This window comes from Trachypithecus francoisi, unplaced genomic scaffold (assembly GCF_009764315.1).
Source record: "Trachypithecus francoisi isolate TF-2019V2 unplaced genomic scaffold, Tfra_2.0 Lachesis_group12, whole genome shotgun sequence".
NCBI classification, from domain to species: Eukaryota; Metazoa; Chordata; class Mammalia; order Primates; family Cercopithecidae; genus Trachypithecus; species Trachypithecus francoisi.
In genome coordinates, this window is record NW_022681457.1 from 84,021,484 (window position 1) to 84,038,643 (window position 17,160).

Below are 17,160 nucleotides of genomic sequence, written 5' to 3' on the forward strand. Positions count from 1 at the left end.
CAACATGGCAAAACCCCGTCTCTATTAAAAATACAAAAATTAGCCAGGTGTGGTGGCACGCGCCTGTAGTGCCAGCCAGTTGGGAGGCTGAAGCAGGAGAATAGCTTGAACCCAGGAGGTGGAGGTTGCAGTGAGCTGAGATCACGCCACTCCACTCCAGCCTGGGGGATAGAGCGAGACTCTGTCAAAAACAAAACAAAACAAAAAAAACCACTCAAGCTATCCTTACAGCTTACGTAGTTATACCAATGAAAAATAAAAAGAACAGGAATATTTGAAGTGCAAATTATTTACATATTTAATTATTTTCCTCAACTGAATACTTATTGTAATACAGAATACAAGTACCTTTCTCTCCTCAATTAGTGTCTTGTTAAATTTTTTGTTCTGGTATTTACATACATAGGAAAACATCTTTATACGAATTTTAATAAGAAGTCTTCAGTTGTATAATTAAAGGAGACTCAGATTCAGTAACACTGTCACGCTCATTAAAAGTGCCAACAAATGGATGAAAATATCACTGAAATTCACATGACATATTAAACCACATTTTCTCACTTAATTATGCATGTTAAGACTGGAAGAAAAAATGTTATTTACTGCAGAAACTCTTAATAGGCATAATTTAATATAATGTATAAGCATATATTTTATACTCACACTTGCATATTTATTTTATTATAAAAATTAAAAGTCAGGAATTGCAAATGTGGTTTCCACTGGTTCTTTGATTATTTAAGTTTCGCTTACTTTCCAAGCTTTATGCTCTATTATTTATAGTTGTTTTCTGTCATATTTTCTGTAAAAAGTTTATTATCACTTCCAGAACATGATTGGCATTGATTGATTTTTATGGGAATCTACTCTTCCAAATTCATTTAAACTGTAGACTTCTCACCATGAATTCTTTGGTATTTAATAAGATTTAGCAAATATTTACTAAAGCCTCATATTCATAAAGTGAATACTATGTATGAATTTTCTGATGTACAATAAGATTTGATTTCTGGGAAAATGCTTTCCCACATCTGTTACATTCATAGGGCTTCTCTCCTGTATGAGTTATCTGATGTCTGAGGAGATGAGACTTCTTGATGAAGGCTTTGCCACATTCAATACATCCATAAGGCTTCTCTCCTGTGTGAATTCTTTGGTGTGTAACAAGCACAGATGTGTTGCCAAAAGCTTTGCCACATATGATACACTGGTAGGGTTTCTCTCCTGTATGAAATCTGGAATGTTTATAAAGGGATGAACTATACCTGAAGGTTTTCCCACATTCCTTACATTCAAATGACTTCTCAAGTGTATGAGATTTCACGTGCTGATTAAATGAGGAGTTCCAAGTGAATGTTTTCCCACATTGACTGCACTCATAAGGCTTCTCTCCAGTGTGAAGTCTCTGGTGGACTACGAGTTGGGCTTTATGCATAAACGCCTTCCCACAATCATTGCACACAAAGGGTCTCTCTCCATTATGAATTTTCTGATGAGTTACAAGGTGTGCCTTCCTGCTATAGGCTTTTCCACAGTCATTGCATTCAAAAGGTTTTTTCCTTGTATGATTTTTTTCATGTCTAATGAAATGAAACTTCCTTTTGAAGGCTTTGCCACATTCACTGCATTCATAAGCGTTTTCTCCAGTATAACTTCTATTGTAATTAAATAAGTCTAAATGAGGTGGCAAACGCTTCTCAAATGATTTATATGATTTTTTTCTCATTGGATTAAGACTTGTGCTCATATTATAATGGTGGATTCTCTCCATAGTCAGAATTTTATTGAATGTGAGCAAAACTGACTTCAGAAAATTGTCTTTGCTTTCCCGATGCTTCCCTGGTTCATCAAGTGGGCAGTCAGATTCTAAAAAGGAGTACAATAAAACAATCCTAGTTACTTTTTCCCACCAACATGTTATAGAGAAAAACATCTATCATTTCAAATATAGTATCTCATTCTGAAAGAAATCTTATATTTGTCTCACTCCTCCTGAGCTTTAAGAATAAAACTGCTGAAGAGGGAATGGGAACAGACGCCTTAACTTGTGACCTGTGGAAAGACAGTAAAATAGGCACAAGGTAGAGTCACGGTACAAAGTAAGTCAAAAGGCTGCTCAACAAGGGTACAGGGTTAGCTCATGAAATGAAGAGGGCCCATTGTGGCAATGTGATTAGTGGACAGGACAGCCAAACACACAGGAGATAGGCCGGGCATGGTGGTTCACACCTGTAATCCCAGCACTTTGGGAGGCTGAGGCGGGCGGATCATGAGGTGAAGAGATCAAGACCATCCTGGCCAACATGGTGCAACCCTGTCTCCACTAAAAATGCAAAAATTAGCTGGGCATGGTGGTACACGCCTGTAGTCCCAGCTACTCAGGAGGCTGTGGCAGGAGAATCGCTTGAACCTGGCAGGCGGAGGTTGCGGTGATCCGAGATGGCGCCATAGAACTCTAGCCTGGCAACAGAGCGAGACTCCATCTCCAAAAAAAAAAAAAAAAAAAGGAGACAAAGGCAAAGGGGTTAAGAGAAAATATCAGAGAACAGTCTAGGTTTGGAGGAGGTGGTAACAGGCAGTTATATAAATCACTACATAATTAATTTCTAGATCATCTTGGTAGGATAATTCCCTATTTCTCTCACTTATGTCTTTTTCCTCTTAATCAGTCTGCACAACATCAGTTTCCTTTAGAAACATTCTCAAATCTCCAGTCCTCTAACCCCAAGCAAACCACAGAAGCATGTCTGTAGTCATGGCTCCAGCTCTACTGAGAGCTAGAATTCATTTGTACCTGTACTTGTAAGCCCAGGAACACTAATGTCCAGCAAGTCATCCAAGAGTAAGTCATCCTTAGCTTGAGATAATAATAGCAAACAGATTCTATTTGCTATTTTTTTTTATTCTGGCTGAGTTTCTATATATGACAACTACCTGTCATACTTCTATTTGACAAATACTCTTTTTACATCCTCTTTCAATCTAACAAACCATTCTTCAGCAAGCTGCTTTGCTCCTGAATTCACATTTTTTCACTATCCTCAAAACACTATAAATCCCAAATCTGTTCCCATTTAAAAAAAAATTGGGGAGGGGGGTCTATAATTCCCCACGCTTAAGTTTCCCTCCATGTGGAGTGTTAGCACAATACTCCGAGCCTCTTTCTCTGTGCCTTATTCTGTGCGGAGCTAGACTGAGTAGTGGGCTACAGCCATCGGTACACATTTCTTTATAGAGTGGTTCTCACTCGGGATTTTGTTCCTTTCTTCTTTCTGCTCTATTTCAACAGATGCGAAGCAGCATCCTGCATTACCTCTACCGACAATAATCCACTGAGAAATTCAACATCAGCCTGGCAAACAAAATTATGCAAGATATGAATTCACTCATGGGAACATGCGTTCCACTAGTCCTCAACAAATACCTTCTACTCCACGGACTCTAGATTCCTAAATGCAATCTTTCGCTCATGTTCGTTCTCCACCTTAATTTGCCCTCCCTTATCTCCTCTCATTCTATCTAGAACTTAGATATTCTTTAGGGAGGAACCACTGTTCCATAACCTCAAAAAAAGACTTCTCCAAATTTTGCATACTTTAAACTTTAAGCTTCATTTTCTATGAATTTCTAAGATAGTCACTGCTGCTGTCTGTACCATTCATTTTGACAGTTAATTAGAACAAAACTGCAATGTTAATGTGCAGTGAAGAAATGTTTCATACTTGTTTGTTGAATTTTAAGATACTTTATTTTTGGGCCGGGTGAGGTGGCTCACACCTGTAATCCCAGCACTTTGGGAGGCTGAGGCAGGTGGATCATGAGGTCAAGAGATGAAGACCATACTGGCCAATATGGTGAAACCGTGTCTCTACTAAAAATACAAAAATTAGCTAGGCATGGTGGCAGGCACCTGTAGTTCCAGCTACTCAGGAGGCTGAGGCAGGAGAATCACTTGAATCCGAGCTGAGATTGCACCACTGCACTCCAGCCTGGTGACAGAGTGAGACTCCGTCTCAAAAAACAACAAACAAACAACAAAAAAAACCCAAACTTTTATTTTTTATTTATATATTGTTTTCCTAACCACTAGGGAAAATATTTTAATATGAACATGTTTTGCTGTTCCAAATACCTTTCATAAGTTAGAAAATGGTAATGAGATTTTTGCTTCCTTTGAACCTTTTCAGGAAACGTTTTTAAAAGCCTTGTTGAATGGAAGAATAAGAAACATCCCCTACATTGCTATGACAGGGATACTGAAAAAAGAAAAGAAAAAGAAAAATAAGAAAAGAAACATCCCCCACAATGTCTGGCTCTATAACAATGAATAAATAAAATGTTCATTGTATACCATGACATGCTCAGCATAAAACAGATCATTCTCTTCAGGCACTATCGTAAAATAAACAAACAAAACAAAACAAAAAAACAAAACAAAAGCCTTAAAAGCCACAATGATTAAAAAAACATATATCCAAGACAGTATATATAAATTTTTCATGACAGAGTCATAATAGAATTGGCTTGGGAGTTCAAAGAAAGTAAAGATTAATTTAGACAGGAGTTACAATGAAAGAGGAAAAGCTGAATTCAGACTTAATAAAATGCTGGTTTTAGGAGCAGACCAGAATCAGGATTAATGCCAAGAAGAAAACTGTACATAGGCCGGGCACGGTGGCTCACGCCTGTAATCCCAGCACTTTGGGAGGCCGAGGTGGGTGGATCACGAGGTCAGGAGATCGAGACCATCCTGGCTAACACAATGAAACCCTGTCTCTACTAAAAATACAAAAAATTAGCCGGGCGTGGTGGCAGGCGCCTGTAGTCCCAGCTACACAGGAGAGGCTGAGGCAGAATGGTGTGAACCTGGGAGGCAGAGCTTGCAGTAAGCTGAAATTGCACCACTGCACTCCAGCCTGGGCGACAGAGTGAGACTGCATCTCAAAAATAAAAAAAAAAGATTAGACAGTAATTGGTAAAGTAACGCCTCAAATTCAGATAATTTAACTTCATTATAAGGACTAAGTATATAGAAAAAAGATCTATGTTGAGAAGGGAAGAAGAATGAGGGTTTTAGAAATGAAGAGAACAGAAACAAAGCGAGGACTTAGATGAAACAGGCTGTGTGAGAAGCCAGAGGAGACAGGAGAGGGACCCTCCATACAACAGCTGAGCAACGAGAAAGGGCACGTGTGCAGAAAGGAGGGGGAAGGCAGCTTTTGGGGAGCTGGCTGATGATGTTACGTTAAAGGTGTGCAGCTTTTAAGAGGTGCTTCTAAGAAAAATTTCAGAGGTGCCTGTCCTTCACTGACCCACAGGGATCTCAACTTCACACACCCCCACCTGAATTTCTCTCACTCACCTGGAGAGCTCCGATGTGGGTTCACTCCCTCCACCATCCATGGCTCTTGTCCTTGCTCTACCTTGAGGATCACTTTTGTTTTGTTAACGGGACATCCTGCTGGTGGGAAAATAACAGAGAAGTGGGGCCAAAGTGCTAGGCAAACAACCAGCTCACAACTCAAGTTGCCTCCTTGAGTCTCAGGGTTTTTAAAGAATAACAAGCAGGCTTTAAAACAGAACAGACCTGGGCCGGGTGCGGTGGCTCACGCCTGTAATCCCAGCACTTTGGGAGGCCGAGACGGGTGGATCACGAGGTCAGGAGATCGAGACCATCCTGGCTAACACAGTGAAATCGTGTCTCTACTAAAAATACAAAAAATTAGCTGGGTGTGATGGCAGGCGCCTGTAGTCTTAGCTACTTGGGAGGCTGAGGCAGGAAAATGGCATGAACCTGGGAGGCGGAGCTTGCAGTGAGCTGAGATCCTGCCACTGCACTCCAGTCTGGGTGACAGAGCGAGACTGCGTCTCAAACAAGAAAACAAAACAACAACAACAAAAAAAACCAGAACAGACCCTTCTCCTCCATCTGGGAAGTAGAAGCTTAAGCAGACTATGTGAAGCTCAAAGGGGACTCAGAATCTTTGACAACTAAAATTTAGGGCCCAGCTGATTAATGCCTCAGAACGCTCACAGCTTTCATAAGTCTTTTTTTTGAGATAGGGTCTCAGTCTGTCACCCAGGCTGGAATGCAGTGGTACGCCTAGGCTCAAGTGATCCTTCCACCTCAGCCTCCCAAGTAGTTGGGACGACAGGCACATGCCACCACACCTAGCTAAATTTTATTGAGACAGTCTCACAATGTTGCTCAGGCTGGTCTTGAAATCCTGAGCTCAAGCAATTCTCCTGCCTCCCAAAGTGCTGGGATTGTAAGTATGAGCCACCACAATTGGCAAGCGTTCACACATCTTAAAAGATGAGCACTATTAGTATATACTGAGTTACACTGAAAAGTTATCACTTATTGTCCTTACCCACTGAGATGAGATTTCTATAGTTCTCCAACATCACATCCCAATACAAGGTTCTCTCAGTACAATCAAGCAGCTGCCACTCCTCTGCGGTGAAATCCACAGCCACATCCTGGAATGTCACTGATTCCTGTAACAGTACATTCATCTTCAAACTAAAGTGTGCATCATTAGCGAACTTGCAAGAGAATCAAGGCAGCTCCTTAATATCATCTCATGTTCACTGTTGAGTTTGTAGAAAATTAGATATAATGATTACATGTTTGATTCAGAAATATGCTTTGTGATAGTAACAAAAATCTTATTAAACATATCCAACCGATGCCAGAACAGTTCAACAGGGGAAAGAAAAGTCTTTTCAACAACTGGTACTGAGACCACTAGACATCCACATGCAAAAGTATGACACTGGACTCCCCACCCATTTCACATCATATAAGAAAATGAACTAAAATGGACCAGAGAGCTAAAAGTAAGAAACAAAGCTATCAAACAGTTAGAAGAAAACAGAAAAAAAGTTTTTTGTGACCTTGGATTAGGCAGTGGTTTGTGAAATATGACAGAAAAAGTGGAAGTGACAAAATAAAAAATAAATAGGAATTCATCAAAATGAAAACTTCTGTGCTCCATGGGACACTGTCAAGAATGTGAAAAGAAAATCCACAGAATGGGAGAGAATATTCGCAAATCATGTATGTGATAAGAGGCTTGTACCCAGAATATATAAATAACTCTTAAAATTCAACAATGGGGGATGGGAGAAAAAAAACAACAATAAAAAGACAACATAATTTAAAAATGGGCAAAGGATTTAAAGAGACATCTCTCCAAAGATATATCTATCTACAGATAGATATAGATATGTGTATGTATGTATCTGTGTTGGTATGTGTATAGTAAATAAGCCCATGAAAAGATGTTCAACATTAGGGTCTGAAACTGAAGCAAGAAAGAAAAAACAAGAAAAAGAAAAAAGATGCTCAACATCATTAGTGATTAGTCATTAGTGAAATGCAAACCAAAACCATAATGAGATAGCACTTCACTTCTGAGGACAGTTAAAATCAAAGGCAGACAATGACCTGTGGTGGCAAGGATGTGGAGAAACCGAAACTCTTGTACATTACTCAACTCTTGTACATTGGGATTGCAAAATGGTGCAGCAACTACGTTATTTCTTTTTTCTTTTCTTTTATTTGATATAGGGTCTTGCTTTGTCACCCAGGCTGTAGTGGAGTAGAGTGGTGCAATCAGGGGTCACTGCAGCACCCAACTCCTGGACTCAAGCGATCCTTCTACCTCAGCCTCTGAAGTAGCTGGGACTACAGGCACGTGCCACCACACCCAGGCAATTAAAAAAATATTTTTTGGGGCCAGGTGCGGTGGCTCATGCCTGTAATCCCAATACTTTGGGAGGCTGAGGCAGGTGGATCATGAAGTCAGGAGATCAAGACTATCCTGGCTAACACGGTGAAACCACGTCTCTACTAAAAATACAAAAAAGTAGCCAGGTATGGTGGCATGTGCATGTAGTCTCAGCTACTCAGAAGGCTGAGGCAGGAGAATCGCTTGACCCAAGAGGCGGAGGTTGCAGTGAGCCAAGGTTGCGCCACTGCACTCCAGCCTGGGCAACAGAGTGAGACTCCATCTCAAAAAACAAAAAAATTTTTTTAGAGATGGGGTCTCACTACATTGCCCAGACTGCTCTTGTACTCCTGGCTTGAAGTGATCTTCCTGCTTCAGCCTCCCAAAGTGCTGGGATTACAGGCATGAGCTACCATGCCCAGCCTATGTAGTAACTACAACAGTTTAGCAGTTCCTCCAAGTGTTTGTTTTTTTTTGAGATGGAGTCTCACTCTGTCGCCCAGGCTGGAGTGCAGTGGCACCTCCTGGGTTCAAGTAATTCTTCTGCCTCAGCCTCCTGAGTAACTGGGATTATAGGCGCACATTACTGATTTTTGTATTTTTAGTAAAAACGGGGTTCTACCACATTGACCAGGCTGCTCTTGAACTTCTGACCTCAAGTGATCCACCCGCCTCAGCCTCCCAAAGTGCTGGGATTACAGGCAAGAGCCACTGCACTCAGCCTCCTCCAAGTGTTAAACAGAGTAACCATATAACCCAGCAATCCCCTCCTAGGTATATACCCACGAGAATTCAAGACATTTGTCCACACAAAAACCCACAGACAAATGTTCACAGTAAAGTTATTCATAGTCAAAAAAGTGGAATAATCTGGTGTCCATGAACTGATAAATGGATAAAGAAAATGTGGTATATCCATATGATGGAATATTATTTGGCAATAAAAAAGGAATCAAGCACTGGTACATCTACAACATGGATGAACGTTGAAAATACTGTATGGGGCTGGGTGCCATGCCACCCACCTGTAATCCCTGCACTTTGGGAGGCTGAGGTGGGCAGATCACTTGAGCCCAGGAGTTTGAGACCAGCCTGGGCAACATAGCAAGACTCAGTCTCTATAAAAATAAAAAATTAGCTGGGTATGGTGGCATATGGACCTATAGTCCCAGCTATCCGAGAGACTGAGGTGGGACAACTGTTTGAGGCTGGCAGGTTGAAGCTACAACACAGTGAGACCCTGCCTCAAAAAACTAAATAAATAAAAAAGAAAAAGAGGAAACTATTGTATTGGGTGTAAGAAGCCAGTCATGAAAGATTACATATTTCATGGTTCCATTTGTATGAAATGTTCAGAAGAGAAAAGCCATAGAACCAGTAAGTCGATTAGTGCTAGGGAAAGGGAGGAATGAGTAGTGACTGCTAATTAGGGTATGGAGTTGCTTTTGGGGTGATGAAAATGTTCTGAAACTAGATAGTGGTGACATCTGTACAACTCTGTGAATACACTAAAAAACCACTGAATTATATACAATTGCTTTTTTTTTTTTTTTTTTTTTTGAGACAGTCTTGCTCTGTTGCCCAGGCTGCAGTGCAGTAGTGTGATCTCAGCTCACTGTAGCCTCTGCCTCTCAGGTTCAAGCGATTCTCATGCCTCAGCCTCCTGAGTAGCTGGGACTATAGGTGTGCAGCACCACACTTGGCTAATTTTTTTTGTACTTTCAGTAGAGACGGAGTTTCACTATGTTGGCCAGGCTAGTCTCTAACTCCTGATCTCAAGTGATCCGCCCACCTTGGCCTCCCAAAGTGATGGGATTACAGGCATGAACCACTGCACCTGGCTGACTGTATATACTTTAATCGGGTCACTTTTGTGGTATGATAATTATATTTCAATAAAGCTATTTAAAAATATAACTTATATATTCTTATTTGTTCACTCATAAAATATTTAATGAGGCTCCACCAACCCTATACTGGAGATATCAAAAGAAATAAAATTATTACTCCTCTCAGGGATCTTACACTCTATTAGACTCAATAAAGTAAACGTAAGTGCCATAAGATGTGACTGAGACTGTAAGGTTTACATGCAAGATGCATGTAAGCATAATAAAATAGGAACACATGGATATTTTTACATGATAAAATACGTCCTTTTAACCATAATGCCAAAATCATGTTTAATGGATAAATGTTAAAAGCACTGAAATTAAAGAAAGTAGTTACATATCTACCACAAAAGAGATAGTTAAGACCATTGTCAGCAGGAATTAGGAAACTGTAACCCATGGACTGGCCTCCTGTTTTTGTAAACAGAATGTTACTGAAACGTAGTCACACCCATTCATTTACTTCAGCTTCAAGGACAGAGTTGAGTAGTTGCCACAGAGGCTGTATGGCCTTCAAATCTAAAATATTTACTATTTCACCCTTTATGAAAAAGTTAGGACTAGGAAGGGTTTATTCCAGGAATGCATAGATAGTTCAGCATTGGGAAATGCACTAAAAATTATCTAAACTGGTACATTAAGGGTGGCAAGATATATTATATTATTGACAGCTATTTAAAAAAAGGGTATGAAGCCAAAAGTTCCTAGTTATTAAAATAACCTTCACAAGTTAAAAATCCTTAACTTGATTAAAAACAAAATAAACAACTATCTACCAGAATACAGGAGCAAACAGTGAAACACTGGGAGCACTCCCATTAAAGTTAGGATAAAAAAGACTTCTGGCTAGCAATTACAGGTAACCCCTGAACCACACAGGTTTGACCTGCCTGGGTCCACTTATACTCAGATTTTTTTTTTTGCAATGAATACGGTTGGCCCTCGGTTGGCAAGTTCTGCATCTACAACCAAATGCAGATAAAAAAAAAAATACAGTTATTCTGGGGGGAGGGATAGCATTAGGAGATATACCTAACGTAAATGACAAGTTAATGGGTGCAGCACACCAACATGGCACATGTATACATATGTAACAAACCTGCACGTTGTGCACATGTACTCTAGAACTTAAAGCATAATAAAAAAATATATATACAGTATTCTTGCCATGCAAAACCCATGAATATGGATGGCCAACTTTTCCTATCCTTGAGTTCCCCAGGACCAACTGTACTGTGGGACTTCAGCATGTTCAGATTTGGGGATCTGCAGGAGTTCTGGAAACAGTCTCCCATGGATACCACGGGATGGCTGTTTATTCAAAACTGCAGTGACTAGAAGTCCTGGCTATTGCAATGAGACAAGGAAAATATGGGGGAAAGTATAAATACTAGGCAGGAAGAGACAAAACTCCATTTGGAATGTATGATTGTCTACCTAAGAAATAGAGGAATCAACTAAAGAACTCTTAGATCTTACAAGAGTTCTGTATATTGGTTGGATATAAATTCAACATAGAGAAATCCATCTTTTTATTTTCTTCAGAGACAGAGTGTCGCTCTGTCACCCAGGCTAGAGTGCAGGGGTGTGATCATAGCTAGCTGTAGCCTGGATCTTCTAGGCTCAACTGATCCTCCTGCCCTAGCCTCCGTAGTAGCTGGAACTACAGGTGTGTGCCATCATGCCCTGCTAATTAATTTTTTTTTTCTAGAGATGGGGTCTTGCTATATTGACCAGGCTGGTCTGGAACTCCTGGCCTCAAGCAGTCCTCCCACCTTGGCCTCCCAAAGTGCCGGGAATATAGGCATGAACCACCATGCCCAGCCAAGAGAAGGCCATATTTTTCTATTTACCAAAATAGCAAACTAGAAGAGATAATGAAAAAGAGGCCTACCCCATTCTCAATAGCAACTAAAACCACATGTAAGAATAAATATAAGAAATGTACAGGCCGGGCGCGGTGGCTCAAGCCTGTAATCCCAGCACTTTGGGAGGCCGAGATGGGCGGATCACGAGGTCAGGAGATCGAGACTATCCTGGCTAACACGGTGAAACCCCGTCTCTACTAAAAAATACAAAAAAAACTAGCTGGGTGCAGTGGTGGGCACCTGTAGTCCCAGCTACTCGGGAAGCTGAGGCAGGAGAATGGCGTAAACCCGGGAGGCGGAGCTTGCAGTGAGCTGAGATCCGGCCACTGCACTCCAGCCTGGGTGACAGAGTGAAACTCCGTCTCAAAAAAAAAAAGAAAAAAAAAAGAAATGTACAAGAATTACAATAAGAAACTCATAAAATCCTGTAAAATTATAATAAAAGGGCCGGGTGTGGTGGCTCATGCCTATAATCCCAGCGCTTTGGGAGGCTGAGATGGGTGGATCACCTGAGGTCAGGAGTTCGAGACCAGCCTGACCAACATGGTGAAACCTTGTCTCTACTAAAAATACAAAACTTAGCTGGGCATGGTGGCGGGCGCCTGTAACCCCACCTACTCAGGAGGCTGAGGCAGAAGAATCACTTGAACTCAGGAGATGGAGGTTGCAGTGAGCCAGGTTGTAAGAAAGTCAGGTTGTAAGAAAACCTGAATAGGACTCATTGAAAAGTCATGAATTCTCTCCAAATTAACCTATTAAGTTTAATGCAATCATAATAAGAATATCTGGCTGGGTGCAGTGGTTTACACCTATAATCCCACTAGCACTTTGGAAGGCCGAGGCAGGAGGATCACTTGAGGTCAGGAGTTCGAGACCAGCCTGGTCAAAAAGATGAAACCCTGTCTCTACTAAAAACACAAAAATTAGCCGGGCGTGGTGGCACATGCCTATAATCTAAGCTACTTGGGAGGCTGAGGCAGGAGAATTGCTTGAACCTGGGAGGTGGAGGCTGCAGTGAGCTGAGATCATGCCACTGTACTCTAGCCTGGGCAACAGAGCCAAACTCTGTCTCAAAAAAAAAAAAGAAAAAAGAATACCTAACATACTGCTTTATGAACCTTGACAATATTTGTTATTTTGATGACCTTAAAATTCATGTAGAAGAGTAAATGCTCAAGATAACTAGAGACTGGAAAAGGTACAAGATTTACTTATGGATCCAGGTGGGCATTAAAAAGGCTACATACCTGAACTTATAAATTGAGTTCATTTAGTGCTGCTTGGCACTATGTTCTTACTCTAGGGAATACTCTAAGACAGTCATAGGAAACCTGATGCTGTATTTCTCACAGGCTGCTGCTGTGAATGTTATTTCTAATGTTATCTACATGAAAACTCATTAGAAAATATTTTCTTCAAAGAAATGTGTCAGGAAAAACTTTAGTTATAAGGAGAATAATTTTGCTTTATCTTCACAGACAATGCCAACACTTTTTAACTGGCTGGTTATCCATTTACTATGATTTCCAGGAAGACCGAGTACATATTTCCAGCTCAAATTTGTTCCAACCATCTGCAAACCCTATGACTTGGATATCAACTTACCAATCTTCTAAATTTCCTTTTAGACTTGATCTTTTATTCGGTTTACATTTTTCCTGACCATACATTTCCTTTTTATCATATGGACTTCTGAGAGATTTAAACAACTGGATGAATAGATGGATACCTTACCTGGAAGTTGATCATTTTCTGCAGCTCTTACACAGAAATCTATGAAAGTAGAAATGGGGAAGAGAATAGAAAGACCTGAGATACCAGGACTGCATGCAAAGTAGAACCCCGCTCTATCAGACCATAAGTACCCACACTGCAGCCTCAGAAAATGCTACCTAGTGTGGGAGAAAGACATTTCTAGCAAGAGAGAAAAGTCCATGTTCCATGAGCACAGATCTCTACTTGTGATTGTTAGGAATATATGGAGCTTAGATAAAGATGTTGTATGTTTCTGTCCTACTGATCTAACACCAAGTGGTTCCTCTTGAAACAGTTATTTTTTTTTTTTCTCCCAGAAATTTATCCTGAAGAAATAATGAATGAGTTGAAAAACTAACTTAAAAGTTTGGCCTCTGAAGCTCCATAAGTCTAAAAATGATTCCTTCCTGTGATTGTCTGGTTTCTACTCTGAAGCTGGGATAAGAGATTGCAAATTAGGTTGGGCTTTCTTGAGAAGGCTGGATTCAGGGACCCAGGAAGAGTTTTTTGTTTTTGTTTTTTTTTAGCTGGATCCTTCAGTTTAAACTCCAAATGTTTCTCTCTGTAGGAACTCCCCATCTTCTATGAGCTTAGACTGCTGGGGCTCTAGAAAGGGTACAATGGGCAAACCAGGGACTCCCATCTTCATTTACACAGTCTGCACTGGAAGATCTGCAGATACACCAAGAGACTCTACAAAATGACCACAAATCGAAATTTACTCAGCATTCATTGCTCAAATATTTCAGGAGAATAAACCCAACTCTGTTTTATGTAGGAATGCTATACTGTAAAAAAAAGAATGAAATCTGGAGAAAATATATCTAAGTTTGAATCTCAGTTCTTCTACTTACTAGGCTGTGTGAGTCCAGGCAAGTAATTTCACCTTTCAGCTTCAGTTAATTCACATGCAAAATGGTAATAGCATTTACTTCAAATGGTTGCTGAGAATACCCTTCGAATGCACAGCAGTTTCTCAAGAATGCTTTCTTCCTGGATCCCTTGAAATGGCTTACAGTTTCCACCGGATTCCTTGAAATGGCTTAAAATTGTGGCAGGCTCCGGTCGGGCCAACTATGTTTTTGGAACCAGAAAAGGTACCGTTAGATGAACAGACTCCTACACAGTGACCTTGACCTACAAGAGCGGGAACGCAAATTGAGCCTCTCCCAGTTCCCCCAGATCCCTGGGCATCTACCCAATGCCAGTCGGAGTCCAACTCTTGCTTTCTCTCAGTTACTCGAGTTGAACAGGACCCACATATCCAAACCTGAAGTCAATGCACTTGGAGACTGTAAAGTTTTATCTTCGGTAGGGTAAACCTAGAAGCCAGTCCCCGCCTTTCTCTTAAGTCCTCTGAGTCCAGCAAAGCCATACCTGCCACCCTTTCACTGCCTCGCTCGCAGCTCCGGCTCCAAGCCTGGGATCAGTCACAGCGTTGTCCAGAGACTGGGGGGCAGCCACCGCCAGCACTTCTCGCGGCGCTGATTTGAAGATTGAATACCGGCTAGCGTCCTACTGCGCGTGTGCGGAAGTAACTGTCCACCTAGAGTTGCTGGGCTCCTCCCGGGTATACGCCATCCGTCGGAGACCACATTTCCCATAAGGCCAGTGGAGCTCGTTTCCGGAAGGCGTCAGACGCTGCTTCCTCTTGGGAGGTGGTGGGAAGATTCCTGAGTTGGTATCTGTATTGCTAACCTGAGACCTGAACTTTTTAAATCGTTTTCTTTTAAAAGGATACACAGCATCTTTAAATACTGGAAAGTAAAATCAGCAGTATGCTAAAAAAAATTTGCTCTTACTCAGTAGAGTTTCTTCTAGCAATGCACCAGGTTAAGTCTGAGAGGTGAAGAGGATCCAACAAATAAGAATGAGAAGGAATAATCCATGAAGTAGATGAAGTAGATGGAAATGCAAGAGAGTTTAGATCTGCAAAACCAAGGGAAGGAAGTGTTTCAAGAAGAAGGGAGTGACCCACTGTCTCAAATGTTGCTCATAAGTCAAGTAAAATGAGAACTAAGAATGGGCCACTGTAGCAATGGTCACTAGTGATGTAGAAACGCCATTTTGGCAGTGGTGGAAGTTTGATAAAGTCTGAGGAAAATATGATAGGAGTTGGAGGAAAGGATGGGAGGAGAGGAAATGGAGAAAGCAAATACAGGCAATACTTGTAAGAAGTTTTTTTTTTTAAGGTGAGCAGAAAAATGAGGCTATCATGGGATAGGGATTTTGGATCCAGTAATATTGGTTGTTGTTGCCTTTTCCCACATGTTCTAATTTTTTTTTTTTTTTTTTTTAAAGATGGGGCTGGGTGTGGTGGCTTATGCCTGTAATCCTAACACTTCAGGAGGCCAAGGTGGGAGGATTGTTTGAGCCCAGGAGTTCAAGATGGCCTAGGCAACATAGTGAGACCCTCATCTCTACAAAAAATAAAAAAATTAGCCTGGCATGGCACCTGCCTGAAGTCCCAACTACTTGAGAGGCTGAGATGGTAGGATCACTTGAGCCCAGACAGTAGAGACTGCAGTGAGCCATGATCCCGCCACTGTACTGCAGCATGGGCAACAGAGCTAGTCTCTGTCTCAAAAAATAAAATAAAATAAAAAAGATGGAAGAAATTATTGTAAGCTTATGTACTAATTAAAAGGATCTAGGCTGGGCGCGGTGGCTCATGCCTGTAATCCCAGCACTTTGGGAGACTGAGGTGGGCAGATCACTTGAGGTCAGGAGTTGGAGACCAGCTTGGCCAACATGGTGAAAACCCGTCTCTACTAAAAATAAAAAAATTAGCCGGGCATAGTGGCAGACGCCTGTAATCCCAGCTACTCGGCAGGCTGAGGTGGGAGAATCGCTTGAACCTGGGACGCAGAGGTTGCAGTGAGCCAAGATCACACCACTGCACTCAAGCCTGGGCAACAGAGCGAGACTCTGTCTCAAATAAATTAATTAATTAAATAAATAAAAGATTCAGTAGAGGCGGGAAATACACAATTCAGGATAGACAGGCTAGTTACATGGAGGAAAGTCCTCGCGGAGAGAAGGGATGGAATACAGTACACAATCACAGGGATCGTTCTAAGTAAGAGTATGGATAATTTATCTCCATTGAAATAAAAGGGGAGGCAGAGTTTATAAGTACAGATGCAAACAGGTGGACAAATATGGTGGTAGAAGAAAGAGGATGCCCTGTTCTGAGTGCTTCTATTTTCCCAGTGAAATAGGAAGCTGAAATGAAGATGGGGGAAAGTATTGTAGGCTTGACAGAAAAGATGAATACTGTATTATGATGATTTTGATACATGGTTTTTTCATATTTTAACATTTGTGAGATTGCTATCTTACAAGTGATGGCATTCCATAATCAGGAGCATTGTTTTTTATTTTTATTTTTATTTTATTTTATTTTATTTTTTTTGAGACGGAGTCTCGCTCTGTCGCCCAGGCTGGAGTGCAGTGGCCGGATCTCAGCTCACTGCAAGCTCTGCCTCCCGGGTTTACGCCATTCTCTCGCCTCAGCCTCCCGAGTAGCTGGGACTACAGGCGCCCGCCATCTCGCCCGGCTAATTTTTTGTATATTTTAGTAGAGACGGGGTTTCACCGTGTTAGCCAGGATGGTCTCGATCTCCTGACCTCGTGATCCGCCCGTCTCGGCCTCCCAAAGTGCTGGGATTACAGGCTTGAGCCACCGCGCCCGGCCATTGTTTTTTATTAGTACATAAAATAATACAACTTATAATCAATGGCATCTGAGATTCGATAAAGTGTTATTTATGAATATGAGCAAGTGTGTAGATTAAGGAAATGTAGTACCATTGCCTGGCACCATTAAGAGCCGGCTTGGTATGAGTACCCATTGACTTTACTGGCATTTTCTATGCCATAAACACATCTCTCTCTCTCTCAATCTGT

At 41.2% G+C, this 17,160-nt stretch overlaps 1 protein-coding gene across 10 annotated transcripts; it reads right to left on the minus strand.

Annotated features, from left to right (window-relative positions):
* Nucleotides 1-271: 271 nt before the first annotated feature.
* On the minus strand, nucleotides 272-15,416 carry ZNF684 (zinc finger protein 684). Of its 10 annotated transcripts, XM_033226934.1 has the most exons (6): nucleotides 14,629-15,389; nucleotides 14,106-14,325; nucleotides 13,231-13,269; nucleotides 6,375-6,594; nucleotides 5,363-5,461; nucleotides 272-1,866 (listed from the first exon to the last, which is right to left on the minus strand). In XM_033226934.1, exons 4-6 carry the CDS (start codon nucleotides 6,517-6,519, stop codon nucleotides 971-973), a joined length of 1,140 nt encoding a protein of 379 aa, XP_033082825.1. In that variant the 5' UTR covers nucleotides 6,520-6,594; nucleotides 13,231-13,269; nucleotides 14,106-14,325; nucleotides 14,629-15,389; the 3' UTR covers nucleotides 272-970. The 10 variants fall into 10 exon arrangements, with proteins under 10 accessions (XP_033082825.1, XP_033082829.1, XP_033082826.1 ...); XM_033226938.1 differs by lacking the exon at nucleotides 14,106-14,325 and having other exon boundaries at nucleotides 5,363-5,458; nucleotides 6,375-6,501; nucleotides 14,629-15,393; XM_033226935.1 differs by lacking the exon at nucleotides 14,106-14,325 and having other exon boundaries at nucleotides 6,375-6,501; nucleotides 14,629-15,391.
* Between the last annotated feature and the right edge of the window lie 1,744 nt (nucleotides 15,417-17,160).

Excerpts from the sequence above, each read along its gene's own strand:
- ZNF684 (XM_033226933.1), bottom strand. The coding sequence starts at position 6,519 with ATGAATGTACTGTTACAGGAATCAGTGACATTCCAGGATGTGGCTGTG. Across the intron at positions 5,462-6,374 it reads TAGAAATCTCATCTCAGTGG|CAGGATGTCCCGTTAACAAA; the intron begins GTAAGGACAATA and ends TTTTCCCACCAG. Across the intron at positions 1,867-5,362 it reads CCCACATCGGAGCTCTCCAG|AATCTGACTGCCCACTTGAT; the intron begins GTGAGTGAGAGA and ends ACTCCTTTTTAG.